General features: G+C 39.9%; 1 protein-coding gene across 1 annotated transcript in view; it reads left to right on the top strand.

Annotated features, from left to right (window-relative positions):
* The window catches only part of ZBTB38 (zinc finger and BTB domain containing 38), a 39,423-nt gene extending 18,062 nt beyond the window's left edge, over positions 1-21,361 (top strand). The window contains 5 exon segments of the mRNA XM_074298480.1: positions 14,434-15,000; positions 15,003-15,273; positions 15,276-15,377; positions 15,380-15,422; positions 15,722-21,361. Of these exon segments, the coding sequence (XP_074154581.1) occupies positions 14,434-15,000; positions 15,003-15,273; positions 15,276-15,377; positions 15,380-15,422; positions 15,722-18,317 (3,579 nt within the window). The 3' untranslated portion in view covers positions 18,318-21,361.
* The last annotated feature ends 366 nt before the right edge of the window (positions 21,362-21,727 follow it).

Below are 21,727 nucleotides of genomic sequence, written 5' to 3'. Positions count from 1 at the left end.
GTTTCTTGTTCATGTATGGTTCAGCAATGCCTTCTTGCAGGGCTCTGATGTCTTAATAATGTCTTTTATATTCCAGAAGACTTTCTTTCTTCATTTTAATATAAAGATTAACATACAGATGTGATTATGGTCATATACATAAGATACACACATATGCATATAATATATATATAGACAAATATATAGGGGCAGCTAGGTGGTGCAGTAAATAGAGCACCAGCCCTGAAGTAAGAAGGCCTTGAATTCAAATTTGACCTCAGACACTTAAGACTTCCTAGCTGCGTGACCCTGGGCAAGTCACTTAACCCCAATTGCCTCAGCAAAAAAAAAAAAAAAAAAGAAAGAAAGAAAAAAAGAGACAAATATGTACATATATATTATGTATATAATGTGTATACACAATATGTATCCATAACAATTATACTCATACTCCTAAAGTTAAGTAGCACAAGTATTCCACTGGTTCTGCATCATAGTTTCAGGTTACACAGGTTTTCATCCAGGGCTATATTCTTGTTATAAGTCACACAATTATTTCTTATCCTGTTAAATAGATTGTAGCTAATGATTACAAAACAGAACACTCAAGACATTAATTATTGATCTTTCCCACTACCCCACAAATACACAAATACCTAATGCAAACAAGATCCTGATACCAAAGAAGCATATTTGACCTTAGGTGTCACTAAAGTTTGATAAGTTGGAATCTATGATTGAACCATGGTCCTAGAACATGGCCAAAAAAAACCATTAGGTATTTAAAAAATGCAAGAATAGATTGACTACTAAAAAGATTTCCTTGTTTGAGGGGAAAGAGATACGGCAGAGAACATTTAAGTGACTATCAGTGGAGGAAGAAACTATATTATTTTTAGAGCACATTACAAACAGAAAGAGAAAATAAATGAGATTGGAAAAGAGATAATAAGCATATCAAGGTATGATATAATATTGACAGAGGACTTTGATTATCTGGTAGAACACAAATCTTTTACTCAAAGGAGAAAAGCTAACATTATCTGATCTTTTTACTTTATGATAATTTCATCCTTCAGAAGACAAAGAGGAACTTTTATTTTGGATCTGATTCTCAGCATGAAAAAACTGACTCCTAAAATGGAATCCTTAGAGGAAAATGAACATGTCACCTTGAAATTTGTAATAGAAAAGAATAAAGTTGGGCAGTCTGATCTGCACCCCAGACTTTGAGAGCATTGAAAGGGGCTTGAGTGTGAAGATGGGTACCTGTTAATAGGGGAAGATCCCATGATCTACTTACTATTCTACAGTTAGCCTGGGGTAGAAGTACAGTTCTGAGGATGCAAAAAAAGAATTTGATGAGGAGAAGAGAGGAGTTGTATTAAAAAAAAAAAAAAAAAAAAAAAAAGTCAAGAGAGCAACTAGATGGCCCAATGGATAGAGCACTGACCCTGAAGTCAGAAGCAGCTGAGTTCAAATTCCGGCCTCAGATACTTAACGTTTCTTAGCTGTGTGACCCTAGGAAGTCACTTGATCTCAATTACCTCACACTAAAAAAATCAGTATGGAAGAAGTTATTAACTAAGATTTTTAAAATGCATACAAAAATGGCGGCAAAAGCAAATATCAGAGGGTACATATAGTAGCATAGAAAGATTCTATAAAAAGAGCATCAGGAGTTTGATAGTTTAAAATGATCCCAGGCGGGAAAATCTGAGGAAAGAGTTGTTTGTAAAACAATGCTGAGGAAAAGAAGAGGATCACTGAAGAGAGAGGAACAATGCTTGGAATAGATGCAATGCTGATAAGGGATGATGGATGAGCTGCTCAAATCTTATTTTGATTCTCTTGGCCCGTGGACTGGAAAAGACAGCACAAAAATGGCTTGAAGTTACAATAGTTGAAAGCCAAGATAAGTAAGAAAGTTTTTAGCTATCAGTCACTGAGGAATTCATGTCATGCAGCCCAGACCAGGGAGATTCCAAGGTCCTAAAAAGTTTGGTGAATGTGGTGAGCTTCTTGCCATCTCTGAAAGACCATAGGGAATTGGAGTAGTATTGGACGAGTGGACTAGGGTAGACATGGTATCATTTTAAATAAGAAGTGTACATAAATGGAGCTTGGCTCATCAGAGCTGAAATGAGGCTATCATTGGGGCCTGAAGGATTATTCCTCACTTTTGAGCCAGAGCAGGCGAGCCAAAATTCAGGGTCTGAATGTTCTAACTTGTTTGATAAATTCTTAAACAAATGCTAGCCAAACACTATTCAGCTTCGTTTCAGACCAATGGCATTGAATGTTTTTGTCTTTCCTGTCAGAACACTTCTCCTCCACTCCTTCTTCCTCTTCCTCTGCCACAATTGACCCTTGAGGTTCTAGACCAAAGAGCCCAAGGCTTTTTGCAGAGACTGAGCTGGAGAACCCTGGACCTATTGAGATAGGAGGGGGACCAAAGGGAGGGAGGACTTTGCCAGAGATGGAACGGAATACTAATGACATTAAGCGATAGTTAGCACACTATAGAAATGGGGCCAAAAATACAATCATGTTTCTGCTAACAGCTGCACAAAGAGCAGATACAGTATGGGAACACCGAGTCACATCTGTGCAGGCAGCAGGATGAAAATAGCATGCTTTATTTGCAGCCGATGTGCATTTACGCTTTCACAGAGATTTTGTTTCTGAATATGTTTTTAAAATCAGCAAACTTGTCATTTTTTTTTCTTTGCTCCACAAATTGAAATAATACTTTGCAATTATGTATGTATGTATTTATATATACATAAAACATACACATTTCTCATATTTAGCCCCACTCCTTGCCCTGCGGCCTCATTTACCTCCTGGTTCTTTTGTGCTTTTGTCCAGTACAGTTGATTCCAATTTTGATTTCAACTTTGAAATTGCATTTGTGTTATTCAAATGTCCTTTGAAGAGTGGACATAATTAAGCCTCCAGATTAATGAGAGCCAAGAAAGGTATTATTGGCTTTCATATACACCACACATATAAATGGATATGCTACCAGCCTACACATTCACACACACACATATACACAAAATATTTAGCCTAATTTAGCAAGTCTGCATTACAGAGCAGCTATAATAATATAAATATCTGTGACCTTTATTAGTTAATAGTGAGAGGCAACATAGCATAATAGTTGGGAGCATTAAAATCAGAAAGACTTGTATAAAAATTCTACTTTAGCTGTGTAACCAAAGTCACATTTTCTTTTTTTTTTTAAGTCACAATTTTTCCATCTGATACAATTCTCTGAGACCACATTATAGAGAAGTCGCTGATTTTTGATTATGAAGGGACTTTCCACAATTGGATTTTCTCACACTGATGGAATCACAAATCTTGATCCATCTCAAACCTCTCCCTGCACCCCCCCCACACACAAAATCAGTACATTCTTTGTGGTCTGACCAGTCATAAGAGCACAATCTTTAAACTTCCCATTTTGTTCTGGCATACTCTCTATAATGCTAGGCTATCATGGATTGTCCTTCCCTTCTTATCTTGCTGAAGGCCTTGTTTGGGACCAGCATGAGGCACCAGCCTCCATACTTCTATAAATAACCTTTTGCTATTTTTCTCCCAGAACAGTCTCTCCGTAGGGGTTAGTTAGAATTAGCGAGCAGGCAGATAGCAAGCGGTAGAATCACAAAATGTCTCTACAGCACCTGCTTGGGTGGAGAGTCTCTGAACGAAAAATCCCACAAGTGGTAGAAAAGGCAATTTCCCCTCTGACAGGAGACTAATTTGCCAACTTAAATCCAGGTGTTCTTGATTCCAATTGCTTATAGCTGAGAGAAGAGTCAACCGCATAGGTGAGTCAGTCTGGAGAAACGCCCTGAGAGCTCTTCAACCCATTCTAAGTGCTCGATACAAAGAGAAACAGAATGGCTCCTGCCCTCAGGGAGTTTATATTCTACTGCAACATGTAACATGTGTACGTGTAAATAATACAAAGTATTATTTGTAATAATGTAAAATGTAATGAATAAATGTAAAAATACAAAGTAATGACGGGAAGAGGAAGATCAAAAATGTGTAGGAGGAAAGGAGCTGAATCTTGGAAGGAGAATTTCTTTTTCTTCTAAACCTTAAAGTTTTTAATCAGGTGAATGTTCACCCCTGCTGACTCAGCTTTCTGCTTTCCCCCATGCGGTTCGCCTGCATTCTCCCTATCTCTAGGAGAAACCTGCTCATGCTTAATTTGAAGTGAGCTAACAGAGCTCACGCTTGAGCGGCTTGTGGTTGTTTGCACAGATGTACAGTAGCAGCAACTGCTGGAAGCCACATCCCCTTAGCAAGGCAACACTGTCCGTGAAGGTGACCACACATCTGAAGTGAGGCAAGTCTTTCCCATGGGGATCAGCCAGCAGCACCCCTCAAAGCCTGCTCTCATTTACCTCCCTAGTGCTTGGGATGCCCTGTTTATATCTGAGGGATGGCTCAATTCCCTACAAAGGTGTGGGAGGCACATAGGTGTATATTTATACAACATACATGTGTACAATGTGGGACTGTATGTGTCTTGTATTTTACTTACATAATGAAAAATACACTGATACTATGTATATATGTATATTATATTGTTTCTATACTGTTGTATTTATACACATGCATATATGCACACATGTGTATACATAATATACATATGTATATGGCATATATACTATATTATATATTGTTTGTTTTTATTTATATGGTATAAAGAGATAAAATATATAAATGTAGACTTCTGGATATATAATGTGTGTATTATATAGGTTATATGTATTAATATATTTAAGATATATTAAATAATATGTTTAAATATATGTGTATTTTTATATATTTATATATGCACATGCACACGTTTGTGGGCACATGTGTGTCTGTGTCAAACAGAAAAATTGTAGGCTTTTACACCCTGAGAGGCAAATAAAATTCAGTTTGGGTGAATTAAAAGTTGAATGGAGAGGAGGGCATATAATAAGTCTGGGAGACAAATGATTTTGGACCAAAACCAAGCCAGCCCTGAGTAAGCATGCTACAGATCTAAAACGAGAATTCCCCGAAGGGAAAACACATGCACAACACAACCACGACACCGATAATAACAACAACCCATTAGCAAGCATTTATTAAATGCTTACTGTATGCTTGCATTGTGCTAAGCTCTCAGGAGGCATAAACAAAAGTAGCTAAGCAGTCCCTGCCCTTGAAGACTTTCCATTCAGGGGTATATTTCTCTAGGTATATTTACACAAGACATATACAAGTTATGCCCAAAGTCACCTTGGAGGAGAAGGAACTAGCCTAATCTAAAGATGGAACTTGAGTTGTTTTGAAGGAAAAAATGAGGGATTCCAGGAGGTATGAGCCCCGTTCTGCCCGAAGTAAGTACTTAATGCTTCCTGGTTGGTCTTGGAGGCTTTTTTAATGCCTCGTGTTAACCGGATCCCTCTGAAAAGAATGAGTCTGAACAAAAATTGCTGGTGGAATAGAAAGTATCCAAATCTGTGTTAACCTCATGCTGTCCATTTGAGATAAGAAAGACTTAGGTGTGGTCCTTTGTTCCATGCCTTAGTGGACCGCTGTGGCTAGTTCTTGATAGCAAGCAGGGCACAGCCCTGAGACACAGTATAGTGGTACCCCCAGTCTCAGCTCATTGGGCTATTCATGCATTGATTGGACTTGGGAGACCAGGAGATTAAACATAAACGTAGCCCCTTCTCCCGGGACCCACGTCGGGCTGAAGCTTTATGCCTTGGATTTCACATCATTTGGTCCTCAACTATTCACATGAAGTCAGGCAGACCTGTGGAACCTTCTGGTTGTGCACAGAGAGTTCTAACCATGTTGGCCAGGAAACTCTGTTAGCAATTAAGTTCTTTGTGGTTGTTCAATAGACTTCCGGGTTGGTGCAGGGAGGGCTAGTGGTTCGTGTGGGACAGTAGCTTGGGGGGTCCTCCCGAAGGAGGGGGCATTCAGCTAGTTTAGCAATGATACAACAGCAAGCGTCTTATCTAGCTTTAGGATGTCACATTCTTGCCAATGGCCAGAGGCTCCTTCTCCTTGGGAAAGCCGTAAACGCGAAAATCAGAAAATGTGTCCAGTGGTAGATAACACTGCTCTGTCCAGATTAAAATAAGGAAATGTTTTAAAACTTGGGAACAGGCTAGGCTATCAGAAAATCAGCTGATCATTTTAATAAGCTCCCCTAGAAAATGGCATTTGAAAGAGCTTTTGAGGCAGATTCTTTATTGTGAGAGAGTAATAGATATCTACCTAGGGGCTTGATGTTCAGATTACCTTAAAACCAGTTTGCCAGTATCCATGCAAGGTACACATAGAGGTGAACTCCAAGTGATACGGAACACTCTGAAAGGTTATTCTGTTAACAAAAGAGACAGAGAGACACAGACAGATAGACAGACACAGACACAGAGACACATCGAGAGACAAAAACAGTTACAGAGAGAGACAGACACAGACACAGAGACACAAAGAGACAGACACAGAGAAAGAGAGGTAGAGTGAGAGCGAAAGACCGAGTGCGAGAGAGACAGAGAGACTGAGAGAAACAGAGCAAAAGACCGAGACCAAGAGAGAGCGAGAGACCGAGAGAGACAGAGAGAGACAGAGCGAGAGATCGAGACAACGCAAGACAGACAGAGACCAAGAGAGACCGAGACCGACAGACTGAGACAGAGAGAGAGACAGAGGCAGACACACACACACACACACACACACACACACACACACACACACACACACACACACACAGGAAAACAAACAGAAATACCTTTTCAAAAACCTCTCTAAACCCAGCAACGTGAAGTCTTAAATTTGAGCCTGTTAGAACATTGAGGGACATGAACTCTACTCATTCTGATTCCCTGTGTACAGGCAAGCACAAGTCCAGCAACTAAATGTTTACCTCTGTAAGAGAATATATTCAAAGAGAAGGTGTCCCAAGAGTCAATCCCCTTCGTAGATTAAGAATAATTTAACGTAATTTATTTTGGCATTAAGTCTGCATGAATGCTAATCCACTTTGCTTTTCATAATATGCCTTTAGAACCTAGATAATTTGTATCTTTAAAAGTCAAGTAAATAAAGCACTTTTCAGGCCCCCTTTTTAGTGTGTTTGATCGGCAAAAGGGAGAGGATTTTCCTTTTCCTAGACTCAGCTCAATGCTATAAAGGGCTTCTGTTTTGAAATCTGTTTTGGAGATCTGATGCCTGTGTTTCTAATACCCTGTCACATGAGCAAGTCTGACGTAATCTCCCAACACTGTCTATAAGAAAACTTACTGTGAGGATGTGTGTGGGATGGTAGGGCCTGATAGCCTGAAGCAAAGTGTTCTCCTTTGTCAGTGAACTTTCCACAGAGAGTGCTTTCCAGTCCAGCAGATTCCATTTTGATATGGAACCTGTCCTGGGCCAAAATGGACAGTGATCTTGACTTTTGCAAAACTTCAGGTCAGTATCCTAATACAGTGCCTCCTTATTTTCATGGGGTTTGGGGTGATGGGATGAGGTGGGGGGAAATCCACCTTTCTTTATGCTAGGAAATCGGAAGCAAAACAAAGAGTGGCTGTGTGTCAGTGCAGTTGTGTCTGGTGGACTAGGAATCGTGAAAACATAATTTTGCATATCATCATTGCCATTGATTTTCTGTGTGACCTTAGAGGAATCACCTACCTTCCTGCCTCGATCTCTTACAATGGAAAAAGTCACAGTAGCCTGACACTTAGGAAGATCTAAGAGACATTTTTTTAATGTATTAAATATTGGAAAATGTTCCTTGTGAAATATGCATAATTAAGCTCATGTTTCCCTTTACACGGTTGAGATAATTTATCTCATTAGGTTGATTACAATCATCATTATTAACAATATTAATGAAAATGATAAGGTTTGTTTCTCCGGCTTTAGAATTCTAACTGAAAACATTATTTGAATTTTTTTAAAACATCCTATATGTATTTCAGTAGAGAGGCTGCGTGGTGCCGTGTATAGAGTGTCAGATTTGGAGTTGGGAAGACTTCAGTTTGAATGCTGGCTCTGATACTTTTTGCTACTTGCCTAACCAAGGACAAAGCCCGCTTACCCTTTTTATTCCTCAATGTTTTCCCTCTGTAAAAATAAGAATGATAATATCTATTCCACCATCTTCATAAGGTTGTTCTGATACTAAATAAAATCAAGTACATGAAGCGCTTTGAAAACTTTCGAGTGACATTTGAATGAGTGTTATTTTAAGTTATAGAAATAGGAACTGGATCTGTGATTCCATTGGTATGAGGCGGGAAAAGTCCCTCTAATGGGATATTTTGTCGCTTTATCTTCAATTTGTGTCTTAGAATCCCACCTAAAGGCCCTTGGAGGTTCAAATACTTGCCCACTGAACACAAGATGGGCTGTGGGGTGTTATTTTGGGGGCGGGGGAAGCAGATTGGTGATGGTTTTGAATTTGGATTTTTTTTTTTTTTTTTTTTTTTGAAGCTAGTTCTCTACTCACTACTCCCCATTGTTCCTCTTATGTGTTATGGTGTTGTATTAAATCAAACCCATAACCCCAGCAAATTACCGGGAGTTTCTTCATAAGTTTGAACTCAGTCCCAGAGCAGACCAACAAATGCCTGACGGCGATGTTGAGAAACGGGGTGGAGGCGGGAGGGAAGGCAGGAAAGGCGGCCAGGGGAGCTTACTTTCACTGAATTGGTCTGAATTGAGCATGTGGTGACATGGAAGCTCCGGTCTGTCGGGGACTTTGAAGTGCCAGGAGAGGTAGGAGGTGGGGGATGGGATTGGGGGGTCAGTGATGCAAGGAGAACCAGTAAACAGAAATGGAGGCTGTAGCTCGGAATTAAGGAGCACTTTCCTCCATGTGCACAGGATAGAAAGAGCTATTGGTCACGCATTGTTCTTTTTAGTATGCCCACATAACCCAGATAGTCATCGATGTCTCTTTTGACTATAAAAAGTCAACAACATAAAAGACCTTTCCGTCTCCTGGGGGCTTTGCCTAGTTTATATTCTACACCAGTTTCATGGACGTCTAATTGCCAAGGTCCACATCATTGTTTTGGGTTGATTTTAGCTTTGGCCAGTAAAAAGGAACATCTTTTAAAATTCTAAATTTTACAGACAAATTTGACTTTTTTTTAATAGGTTAGAAAAAGGCAAAAAATTAGAGGAGAGCTTGAGTTTCAGTAGGCCTAATTTTTTTTTAGCTCTGGCTCAAGTGACTTTTCTGATTAATACCGTTGACTATTCTCGGTGACTTGGGAGCCTAGATCAGTCAATCTGTGAGTCAGAAGCTCTTGTATTCATCATCATCTTACAACAATTTAAAGTGTCCCCTGGTGTGCTATTGATAGTAACAAACCAAGCCATTTTATGTGGAGCTTAAGAAGTTATAGTCTAGAAAAGGTCATCATAGATTAGACACGTGGGCAGGACGTAGGAAACCATCACTGTGTCCCACATACATAGAGACAGCTAAAGACCACAGGGTATAGAGCAGTGGACCTGAAGTTAGAAAGAACTGAATTCAAATGCAGATTCAGGTCCCTCATCTGAAAACATGGAAATGAAAAAAATACTTGCCAGAGTTGTTAACGAGTAAAGGACTTTGCAAACCTTAAAGTATCAACATGGGTCGTTATTAGCCATTGCTAATTTATCTCTTGAAGTCTAGATCAGATCATAATTTCCTATGAAATTGAGGGGAGAGGAGAACAAGCATTTATTAAATGCCTATTATATACTAGCCATTACACTAAGCACTCGGCAAATATTACTTCATTTGAAATAGGAATCTTAATAAAACCAAGGGAGATTGGGTGAATTCGGTTTAGGATTAGGCATCTAGAAGAGAAAAATCACCGAATCTGAGTTGGATTGGAACTGCTCTATTCCAATCCATATTTAGTCAGAAGTTGTTATGATATAACAAACAAACAGTCATCTGACTGCTGTGGTTAGAATTAACCCAGTCCTGTCAAGGTAGCACATTCCATTTGGGGCTAGCTCTAACTTTTAGTATGACTTCCCTTTAACGCTGAGTTGAAATTTGCTCTCTGAATATTGTACCCATTTCTCCTGATTCTGCCTTCTGGAATCAGGCAGAACAAATCCAATTCCAAATGAAGCAATTGGGTTAAGAGACTAGCTAAGATCTCACAGCAAGTAAGTATCTGAGGTCCAATTTAAGTTCAGGTTTTCCTGACTCCTGGCCCTGTGCTTTGTTCCCCATGGTTCTACCTTCTGTAGCAAGATATAGAGTAAGAACATGTGAGGATAGATGAAGAACTAACTTTGGAGTGAGGAAGCTGTGGGTTCAAGTTCAGCCTCTGACACATATATAGCTCTATGTTTCCAGACAAATCAATAAATTGGTGTCCCCAGCCAATTCTAAGATGAAGTCACAGAGCAAATATACATCAACAGAGGTTCTTATTAGATGTCTTTAGTTCTAATGAAATTGTTGTTGTAGTTGGGGCAGCTAGGGGATGCCATAGTGCCTGGAGTGCTGGCTCTGCAGTCAGGGAGACTCATCCTTTAGAGTTCAAATCCAGCCTCAGACACTTAGTAGCTGTGTGGTCCTGGACAAGTCACTTGTCCCTGTTTGCCTCAGTTTCCTTATCTGTAAAATGAGTTGGAGAAGGAAATGGCAAACTACTCTAGTGTCTTTGCCAAGAAAACCCTAAGTGAGATACAACTGAAGAATACTGAAAAACCATTCCAATGAAATTATGGGTTCAGTCCAAAAATAAAAAAATAAAAATCTGGCATTCATTCAACAAGGATACTATGAAAATACAAATTCAGAATAATGACATTATTAATCATGGAGGGGAAAAAAAGGCTAAGAAAATATGTTTTCTCTCCTTTTGGGGGCTTTGTCAATTGCCTGTTTCTCACTTAGGAATGTTTTCTCTCTTTTTAAAATATCCATTTAAAATTTTTTGATTCCAAATTCTTCCCCTCCCTTTACCCTCCCTCTCATTGAAAAGACCAAAAATATGTTACCCATTATGCATCTGAAGTCATGCAAAATATAATTTTAAAATATTATTTGGAATGTTCGCTCAATAATACCATTGCAGCTAGTGAGCAGCTATGCAAATCTCCAGTTTTACCCAACAGATATGTTCCTAAAAAGTTGGGTGAAAAATGACATTTGTGTCATTCACACCTGATTTTCCCATTGAGATGCCTTATTCTTTTAACGTGATCATTGCTACTCCAGTTTTCAGCTTTAAGTTACACAGGTCCACAATTGAAGTTTTTCTGTCCCATAGTTAATGATCAGTGAGTGAGCTTAAGTCCCAACTCAATCACTTACACTCCTTTGGAAAGTAGTGTTCCTTATGGTGTAAAGGCACCTTTTAAAATGTCATTTCCATTGATAATATATCTGTCTCTGATGTTGAATTGTTTGCCAAGGAGGAGCGAAGGCTTTCTTTTCTGAGTCTTCAATAGCTATAGCAAGTGGGAGCTATAGCACTTGCAAAGTCAATGGACAAATTTCCATAAAGTTTGCTCCCATTAAACGATGATTATTGGGTCTGTGCTGAAAGCAATACCAGGAACCTAGGAGGGCACTGATATTTCTGGGGTTCTTAGGTATAGGTCTTGTGATATTTAAAACTAGAGTCTGGGGGAATATGGTAGCAGTGGTTCACTTCTGTGATATATGGCACCCTTGGTTTCCCTTTAGATCCTTTGCTATCCATCCAGAGAGTACTGGCTGTCCAGGATTTTATTTGTCTGTCCATTGGAGGCAGATGGTCAGCAGATGAAACTAATAATGATGGGAATGGCATCTTCTTTCCCCAAAAGAGTTGCTCCACTGGATTATGGGTGTAGGGGCCAGATGGGAAGAAGGGCTGTTTGGAAGTCTGGGGAAGCACTACTATTTCTGAGGTTCTGGATTTATAGCAGTTGGTGTTGGTGTTGGTGGTATTGAAGTAGCAGATCTCTTCCCCACAAATGTTGTTCACGTCATTGACATGAAGAGGACAGAGATGGTGGTCAGGGGTGGGAGTGAGTGCCATTTCTAGAACTCTTTGGCTAAACCTGCCTCAGAAATTCTGTATTATGCACAAAGCTGAAAATACATTAAAGTCTAAGACTTCTTATCTCGCAATTCTCATCTGGAGAAAGGAGTGGGACTGGAAGATTTCTAAAGTTCTTTCCATCTTTAACCTTTATCTGTGATTTTATCTATATACTAGGAGATAACATATCTAAAGAAACCTGGGAGTAAATATTCAATAAGGCAAAAAAATTGAGGGTTTTTTGTGAGAAAAATTGTCATTGTGATGAATCTCTCTGAATTTGTCATATTTTTATTTTCCTTGAAGCAGACACACTTGATAAAATCCTTGGAGTTGTTTTGGTTTTAGTGTTTTATTCTTGTCTCTTTTTAACCACAAATGCTTGGTTTGTATTTCATTTGACTTTTTTTTTTTTTTAATTTCATTTGACTTTTTAAAAGGGAATTCTAGGGATTAGCAAATATTGGTAGGTTGACACCTTGGAGAAGGACACAAGATGAATTTTAGAATTTTATCTACAATTTCCATTTCTCTTTCAAGTTTTTTATTTTGTAAGTTGGGCATCGAATCAGAGACTATCTTTTGCTTCTTTCTTTAAATTCTATTTATCTAACATAGTTCTTGGCACACAGTAGATACTTAATTAATGCTTACTGAATGAATGGACTCCAAAAATGGAATTGATTGACTTCAAGTTATCTGAAGGTAAAGGCTATTTATGTCATTCCTTATATTGCTATTCCCTGAATGCCTAACACTCTGTCTTGAACATAGCAGGTAGTCATTAAATAAATGAATAAATGAGTGAATGAATGAATAATGAAACACAAAATCTGAATTCCAGTAACTGAAATTTGACCCAATGCATCCAGTCTTTTATTGATTTCCATTAAGGAATAGCAAGACAGTCGGTTTCTCAATCTTTCTGTTATAACTAGCATAAAACATTTGTTCAGAATTAAGTATAGTTTATTGCTTTTATGTTTCCAACTCTTTTCTGCCAACTCTGTAAATAAAAGCTACTCCTTGGTGATCAAAGTAACTAGAGTTTTTAAAAGATTACCAATTGCCACATAAAGGTGGAAAGAGTCCAAGGGAGGATGAAGCATTTGCTTTATCCAGTGTCTGGAGGAATTTTGTTTTTGTTTTTCATCCAGTTAGTCTCTTTGGAAAGATTCCCTTTTAAGCTAGTTCTTATGATTCTGTGGACGCATCAGAGAAATTTAATTTTGGAAAGATACAGGAAGATGATGATGAGGGAATTTAATTACAACAGGTCAAACTCACCACTCCTCTCCTCCAGCCCAAACCAAAATCAACCTACTAAAGAAACTTTCCTAAAATTGGTAACTAATCCACTTAGTGGGTCTTGTAATCCTGATATTTAGTAATTACACTTTCTGATGGGAAGGAGAAATTGGGAGGAAAAGAGTCTAATACCTAACCATTAACATTTGTTTAAGAAATAAGATAAAGGGGCTTTGCTGTTGCTGTTTCCTACATCTCTGAGATCAACAGTATAATGAGGGTGATCAAAGGCAGGTGAACAACGATGTAAATAAAGCCAACCTAGAGAGGAAGCAAAACTCTGGTCATATATGGAGGTCACTATTATTTAAAGATAAAAGATACTTCCCTCCTATCTGTCAACAACCAATAAACTGGTTTTTGGTGGGGTTTTTTTATTGTGGTTATTGAGTTGGTTTTTCAGTTCTGTCAAACTCTTCAAGACTCCATTTGGGGTCTTCTTGGCAAAGATATGGGAGTGGTTTGCATTTCCTTTTGTAGCTCATTTTACAGATGAAAAAACTGAGGCAAGCAGCGTTATCCGAGGTCACATAGCTAGTAAATATCTCAGGCCAGATTTGGACTCGGGAAGATGAGTCTTCCTGACTACAGACGCAGTACTCTATCCACTATACCATCTAGTTGCCATTTTTTTTTTTTTTTAAAGCTAGCATTTATGTTGTTATGTACCAGACAAAGTTCTAAGCCCTTTGATTTCATTTGATCCTCACCTACATTCTTGGTAGGTGCTATTATTATTCTATTTTACAGGTGAGGAAACTGGGGCAAACAAAGTTTAAGTGACTTAACCAAGATTTCACAACTAGGAAGTATCTGAAACTGGATTCAAATTCAGGTCTTCCTGACTCCAGGTCGGGGATTTTTATCCAGCTACCTTCAAACCATATATCAACACACTTTCTAAAAAGGAAGATAAATTCCAGCTTAAAAAATAAACAACAACAACCACCTAAACCTTCACTGATGTCTTCTGGGATAAATGCTAGAATGTATTTTTATTATTAACAGCTCAAGAAAAAATTCCCTATCTCTGAACATGCTAGTTACCATTTTCCTTTTGTCATTCCAGATGACAGTCATGTCCCACTCAAAGGACCTCAAAGATGACTTTCACAGTGACACAGTGCTCTCCATCTTAAATGAGCAACGAATTCGGGGAATTTTATGTGATGTCACTATCATCGTGGAGGACACCAAATTTAAAGCCCACAGCAATGTCCTGGCAGCGTCAAGCCTTTATTTCAAAAATATATTTTGGAGTCGTACTATCTGCATTTCCAGTCACGTCCTGGAGTTGGATGACCTAAAGGCTGAAGTGTTTACAGAAATACTTAATTATATCTACAGTTCCACAGTTGTTGTGAAGAGACAGGAAACAGTGACTGATCTTGCAGCTGCAGGAAAGAAGCTGGGAATATCATTTCTGGAAGATCTTACAGATAGCAATTTCTCAAACTCTCCAGGTCCCTATGTATTTTGCATCACAGAGAAGGGTGTGGTTAAGGAAGAAAAGAATGAAAAACTATCTGATGAACCAACTATTACCAATGGACCAAGGATCACGAATGCATTTTCCATCTTCGAAACGGAAAATAATAACAATATGTTTTCTCCCCTGGATTTGAGGGCGAGTTTCAAAAAAAGGTCTCGGATTCAATGAGAACACCCAACTTTGGTTTAGAAAGGAATGATGGCTGCAATGAGGCTGAACCTGTCAGGACACTAGCTGAACATTCCTACGCCGTCCCATCAGCAATGGATACTTTTCAAGGCCGTCCTTCATACGAGTCCGCTGCCAGCCCATCTTATGTGAGAAGTGAAGAGCAATGTGATGGGGGGCCAGCAAAGACACAGACATGCAGGACTCCCAAGACACCCCCAAGACCCCAAGCTTCCAGTTCAGCAGTGCAAAAATAGCACCCCCTAAAGGACCCAGTACAGAGGTTCATCAAGAAAAAACCCCAGAACCAGCCATTACTTCCGTTTCAGATTCTCACAAGAATCAAGAAGACAACCATTTTCCAGGGAAGATGAAAATCCACCTGCTAACATTCCTGAATCCACACCTACAGCCCCTACAGCCCCTACAGCCCTCCAGCTCCTCCAGCTCCTCCAGCTCCTCCAGCCCCTCCAGCCCCTCCTCCTCCTTCTCTTCCTTCTCTTCCTTCTCTTCCTTGTCTTCCTTCTCTTCCTTCTCTTCCTCCTCTTCCTCCTCTTCCTCCTCCTTCCCTTCCTTCTCTTTCTCCTCTTCCTCCTCTTTCTCTTCCTCCTCTTCCTTCTCTTCCTCCTCCTCCTCTTCCTTCTCTTCCTTCTCTTCCTCCTCTTCCTCCTCTTCCTCCTCCTTCTCTTCCTTCTCTTCCTCCTCCTCTTCCTCCACCTCCTTCTGTTTATGACTGCACTTTTTGCTCCAAATCATTTGAAAATCAGGCTTTACTGGAGTCCCACCTGCAGCTCCACACAAAGTCTCAGGATGCTTTCATGTGCAAATACTGCGACAAACAATTTACTACTTCCAACAGATTGGACAAGCATGAGCAGATCTGTATGAACTCGGACCGTCCCCCTTTTCCTGGTGGAAACCAAGCGACCTTTTCAGCTCCAGATGGAAAAACTGAAATGCAGTCGGCTGAGAATAAGATGGGAGAACATTCGGGCACAAGCCGGGCCTTGGCAGACGTAGAGCACACGGTGAAGGTTGTGGATGGGCAAGTACTCTACACGTGTGTCGTGTGCAAGCGGAGCTACGTAACTATATCCAGCCTCCGAAGACACGCCAATGTCCACTCATGGAGGAGAACCTACCCCTGTCACTACTGCAGCAAAGTGTTTGCTCTGGCAGAATACAGGACCAGGCATGAAATCTGGCACACCGGAGAGAGGCGCTATCAGTGCATCTTCTGCCTGGAGACTTTCATGACTTACTATATCCTCAAGAACCATCAGAAATCCTTCCATGCGATTGACCATCGGCTCCCTGTGAATAAGAAGACGGCCAACGGAGGCCTGAAGCCCAACATCTACCCTTATAAGCTTTACAGACTGCTGCCTATGAAATGCAAAAGGGCTCCCTATAAGAGCTACAAAACTACATCCTATGAAAATCCACCAGAAAACAGCCAGCCTGCTGAGGCTGCTCCAAGTTCCTGCATTATTAAGAATCCAAGAAGCTCTGAATTGACTACTTTGACTTTCCAAGACAATGTGAATATGCTGTCAGATAGTACAGCTGCTTTACCCAGTGCCCCTTTGAGTAAAGAAACCCAACAAGCTACAGATTCTCAAAATGGAGCCTCATGGGGAGGAGGAGGAGGAGGAGGAGAAGAGGAAGGAGGAGGAGGAGGAGGGCTGCTGAGCCCTGTTAAAAATAGCTTTATTCCTGCGGAGAAGCCAGTTCCCACAGGGGGAAAAAGTCTCACTTCTGGCTCACAGGGAGGAGGTGACATGACAATTCCATCCTACAGTAATGTCAGCGAAAATGCCACGTCGGTCATCAGCTACAGCAGTTCGGCTCCATCTGTCATTGTTCACAGCAGCCGGGTTTCTTCAGTGATAATGCACAGTAATGCAGTCGCTGCCATGACGAGCAGCAACTCCATCCCTTCAAGTCCTGCTGCTAACCATTCCCCAGGAGATGACAGCAAGCACGTGGAGAACCTCGGCAAAGTCCCCGGCAAGGTCAAAAGCCTGAAAGAGAAGAAAAAAATCGCCCCCTACAACAGGGCAGAAACACTCGAGGAGGCAAAATATGCCGCAAGTTCTGGAGCTCCTTTGAGTAAAAGCACTAGTACTGTTGAGGAAACCAGTAAAACTGAAACATATATTGCAAAACCCGCCTTGCCTGGAACATCGACCAACAGTAATGTTGCACCTCTCTGCCAGATAACGGTCAAAATTGGGAATGAGGCAATCGTGAAGAGACACATTCTAGGGTCCAAACTATTTTATAAAAGGGGGAGAAGATCCAAACATGAGACGCAGGAAGAGAGTACATTTCAAGAAAGCGTAACTGAACCAAAAGAGAGAAGCCCAGCCAGACGGAGCCGAACCGAATGTGTGGAAATGAGTGAAATGTTTGATGAAGGGAGTGACCAGGATTCCACAGACAAGCCGTGGCGCCCATATTACAATTACAAACCCAAGAAGAAATCCAAACAATTAAAGAAGATGAAGAAGGTCAAATGGAAGAAAAGACATGGACGCAGGAGCCCAAGCAGCGAACACGTGAACTCAAGTGACATCGACTCTGCTGTGAAAAAGAGCCCGAAGGAAAAAGTCACTGAAGGAGAAGAAAATAAAGAGATGCCCAATCTTCACTGTGAGCTTTGTATTGGGGATAAAGCATGTCCTGGACACCAGGGGCAGACCCACTGGCACCATACCCCATCCAAGCCTCACATTTGTGAACTGTGCCAAAAGCAATTCCAGAGCCCTTCCAATCTCAAAATGCACATGAGGTGTCACACTGGAGAGAAGCCTTATGCTTGCAAAACATGTGGAAGGTGTTTTTCAGTTCAGGGGAACTTACAGAAACACGAACGCATTCATCTTGGGGTCAAAGAATTCGTCTGTCAGTATTGCAATAAGGCGTTCACTTTAAATGAAACCCTCAAAATCCATGAAAGAATCCACACAGGTGAGAAACGCTATCGCTGTCAGTTCTGTTTGCAGAGCTTTCTGTATCTGTCCACCAAAAGGAATCATGAGCAGAAGCACATCCATGAGCATAATGGAAAGGGCTATGCCTGTTTTCAGTGCCCCAAAATTTGCAAAACAGCAGCTGCCCTGGGGATGCACCAAAAGAAACATTTATTCAAAAGTCCCAATCCTTCCGAGAAAAAAGAGGGTGGGGGCAATGAAACCCCTAAGTCTTTGGAGAGTCAACACTTCACTGACTCAGCTGGAAACAAAATGAAGGAAACCCTACACACTATGTCTGAAGATGTTCTTCTTTGATTGACTATGGTGGGAGACCCACTAGACAATGATTTTCTTTTTCTTTTTAGGTGTCAGACAAAAATGGGTGAAGTATAGAGGAAATCCAAATTGTGTAAGTTCCTGAAACATGACACTTTTTCTTCCTATTCATAGGTTTCAGCATTAACTAGAAAAGCAAAACGCACCATAAAAACTGAGGCTTCATATTCCCCAAGTATCGTTCAGGGGTAACTGAGAGTCTTAGCCACCATAATTCTGCCAGTGGGTACTTTGTAATTTGAAAAAGAAAAACAATTGGCCTAATGGTCTTTCTGTTGAGCGTTGTTAGGAGCTGCCAAACTGGCTATGAAATACTGAACTTGAATCACTTAAAAGAAGAGAAAGAGTTCAGATGCTGTGAGAATGTCAAATTCACCAGTTTGTTAAAAGGTGAATGAAATAAGTCATCAATGCTTTCCCCCTCCCATCCAATTTCAATACTGTTAAAATTTTCAAAAAATAAACTCTGGATATTGTATGAAATTCTACATGGTTGGGGGAAAATTATGAGATGAGGAGAGAAAAGCATACATTCATCGTCTTCTTGTAAAACAAACCTTGTAAAAATAACATACACCCTGTAGTTTTACACTGACCAGTTAGAAAATGAAAGTGATGGAGGGAAAATAGGTCTCCAAAGGAGAATTTGGGAAAAAATAAAAAAGGGTATTTTGGGAATGGCCAAACACCTAACTTAAGAACACAATGTGTGCTACTGGATAACGCTGCTCTCTTTGAAGTTATGGCTGATCCGCGATCGATGTATCCCCAAAACTTGTTTTACCACACTACTGAACGTACCAGCAGCTACTTAAACTGTGTGTTGCTTCGGGATAACTTCTGAATATTTCATCTCACTTCTGAGATGAAGAAGAGTCAAATTTGGCTGGACATGTGGGCGGATTTCCAGGGACCATTCAACTCTCAGAAGGCTACCATTTTAAGGCTGACCCCTCCAGTCTCAAGAGCTCAAATGAAATGTGACTTCCCCAGCTCCGCTGGGCAATTAACTGAAATGTTAAAGGTGAGCTCATGGTAGTTAAAACTGCCAAGCTTTCAATTGTGCCACAAGGTCCAGTCCCTTCCATCATGGGCCTTCTTGTGGAAAGATTAGGGAGTCTACACGAGTTACTTGGCAAGGATGAGATACTTGGGGAAACTGGAGTTTCTATCTCCATGGATCAGATTGGCCAGAGGAAGCAACACAATCTCCTAAATCCAAGAATTAGCACTATTTGACTCCTGGACCGTGTGTGCAAAGGTGGGATGTTGAAGGATGAAAGAGGCTTTCTGCTCCCCTACTTCTCTGACTCCTATGAAATTAAACCACCGATCCAGATGCCTCTTTTCAGTCTTAGGTAACAGATACCCTGCCAGAGACCTCTCTATGTCCCCTAACATCATTTCCAGCTGACGAGCACCCTTAATGTTTTTCCCCAAAGACTGACTAGTTGCTGCACGTGGTTGTTATATTAAAGAGGTTCACGTCATTTCTACCCCAGACGGTTCTGACTTTCTTCACCTGCCAGAGAGAGGATACATTCCTAACTTGTCCCTTCGCATAAAAGCCACATCTGGAAGCCATCATCCAAGAGCTCAAGGGGTGCCCTGCAATCCCTGAAATCATTCTGGAGTATATGGGGCCCTCCAGGATGGTATTTGGCACTGTCTGTCATCTGCAGGACGATTTCCTTCTGAAGTCTTTTGAAGAAGACTTTTGTTACACTGGGCAGGCAAGAACGCATCTTAAAAATCCAGAAAAAGATGGGATGGAAGCTGACCTTTCATTTTGTAGTGCTTTGCTATTAACCACAATACTGCAGCCTCATTAACCTGTTTCCACTTTCACTTTCATGCAGTATTATAAAGGGCAAAATACAAGTGAATTTACGTGTTCTTTTATACATAACATACATGCACTAGTCATTTAATTTGGGTTTTGTTTTAAAAGTTTTGTAAGAGACTGAGCTAAAAAGTCTTTGTTGAAATAATACCTACAGTATTGAATAGTTAATCCTGTGGTCCACTGATTCATGCTACCCTAGATGAGGGCTATGTGTCCAGGACAAGTATTTTATTTCATTAGTTCCTTTGGCTTCAGACAATGCAAGTTGTGAAGTCACTATTATCAGTAGTGAATTCTTCCAGTCTGCACATGTGGGATATTTTCTAAGTGGACTTGTACGCTGATAATTCTAGACCAAAGTAAATATGGCAGAATATTTATACATGAAAAGATAATTTTACAGATATTTTCTATAATTGTATCATTCGTAAATAAAAATAAAAATAAAAATGCTGATAGCTTGTGTTCGTTTTGGGGGAGGGTTGTATATTTTGATTAAAAAAAAAACAAAACCACAAAAAAAAAACCCTTACTTTGTAATTCTGTATATTCTATACAGTTTCTAGCAGAGCAGTTTTAAGACAGCATCTTAATGTTTATAGTCAATTGTGGAAAATTTATTCTAAGTCCTATGTTAAAGTAATGAGTCGAGTACCAATGACCAAATTAGAACTGACGTAAATGTAAACAATGAACATATCGTCTGCTGTACATGATAGACAGTCTCTTGCAATGTTATAGCATCTGTATTTTGTTTAGAAAATATTATTAAATGCAGATGTAAAGGGTTGGAAAAGTCTAATTTTATTTTTAGAAAGAATGAATATAAATTTGGTTTTGCTTGATTAAAAGCTGGCTTATTCTGATTTTTAGTCTCTCTTCAAATATCTCTGAATGGTTCTTTTGCACCAGCAGGCATTATGCTTTTACAGACTGATGTTGAACATTTGACTCACCCGCTGTATTTCTATTTCCTCGTTTGTTCATGCACAGTGAAACGGCAACATGGCAGTGACCTTCCAGAATAGGACTAAGGAGGAACATGGCATTTTTAGGAGATGGCACCAGGAAAGACAAAATACTCTGGTATTTTGGTTAATTTTGAAATGTGGTCCATTGCACAGAGGTGTTTGATAAATGTTGGAATGAATGAATAAATGAAGATGCTAATACACGATTATTATTAAGTTAGTGTTTATGTTGATGGGTATGGTGGGGATGGCAGGGTTTGAAATTCTCAGTGATTCTACTTTGCCTGATTCATCAGTGACTTAAACAGTTTGCCAAATAACAGTATACACAGTTCCTTATTTGCACTCCTCTTCCATATTTGGATAAGATCAAACAAATCAGTTACAAAGTTTTTTCCAAATTTGTATTCATACATGAAGATTTTATAAATCACTTGAATAAGTGCATTGTTTGTTTTAAGAAGAACTTTGTCAATACTTCCTTAATCATTCTGGGTTTTTAAAAAAAAAAATCATTCTGAGGTTTTTATTTCTCTTGCTTGTGTTCCTCTTCTACAGCATAGATAATAGTC

The sequence above is a fragment of the Sminthopsis crassicaudata genome, chromosome 3 (genome assembly GCF_048593235.1).
Source record: "Sminthopsis crassicaudata isolate SCR6 chromosome 3, ASM4859323v1, whole genome shotgun sequence".
Classification (NCBI taxonomy): domain Eukaryota; kingdom Metazoa; phylum Chordata; class Mammalia; order Dasyuromorphia; family Dasyuridae; genus Sminthopsis; species Sminthopsis crassicaudata.
Note: the sequence above shows the minus strand (reverse complement) of the source record. Positions and strands in the feature narration are given on the sequence as shown.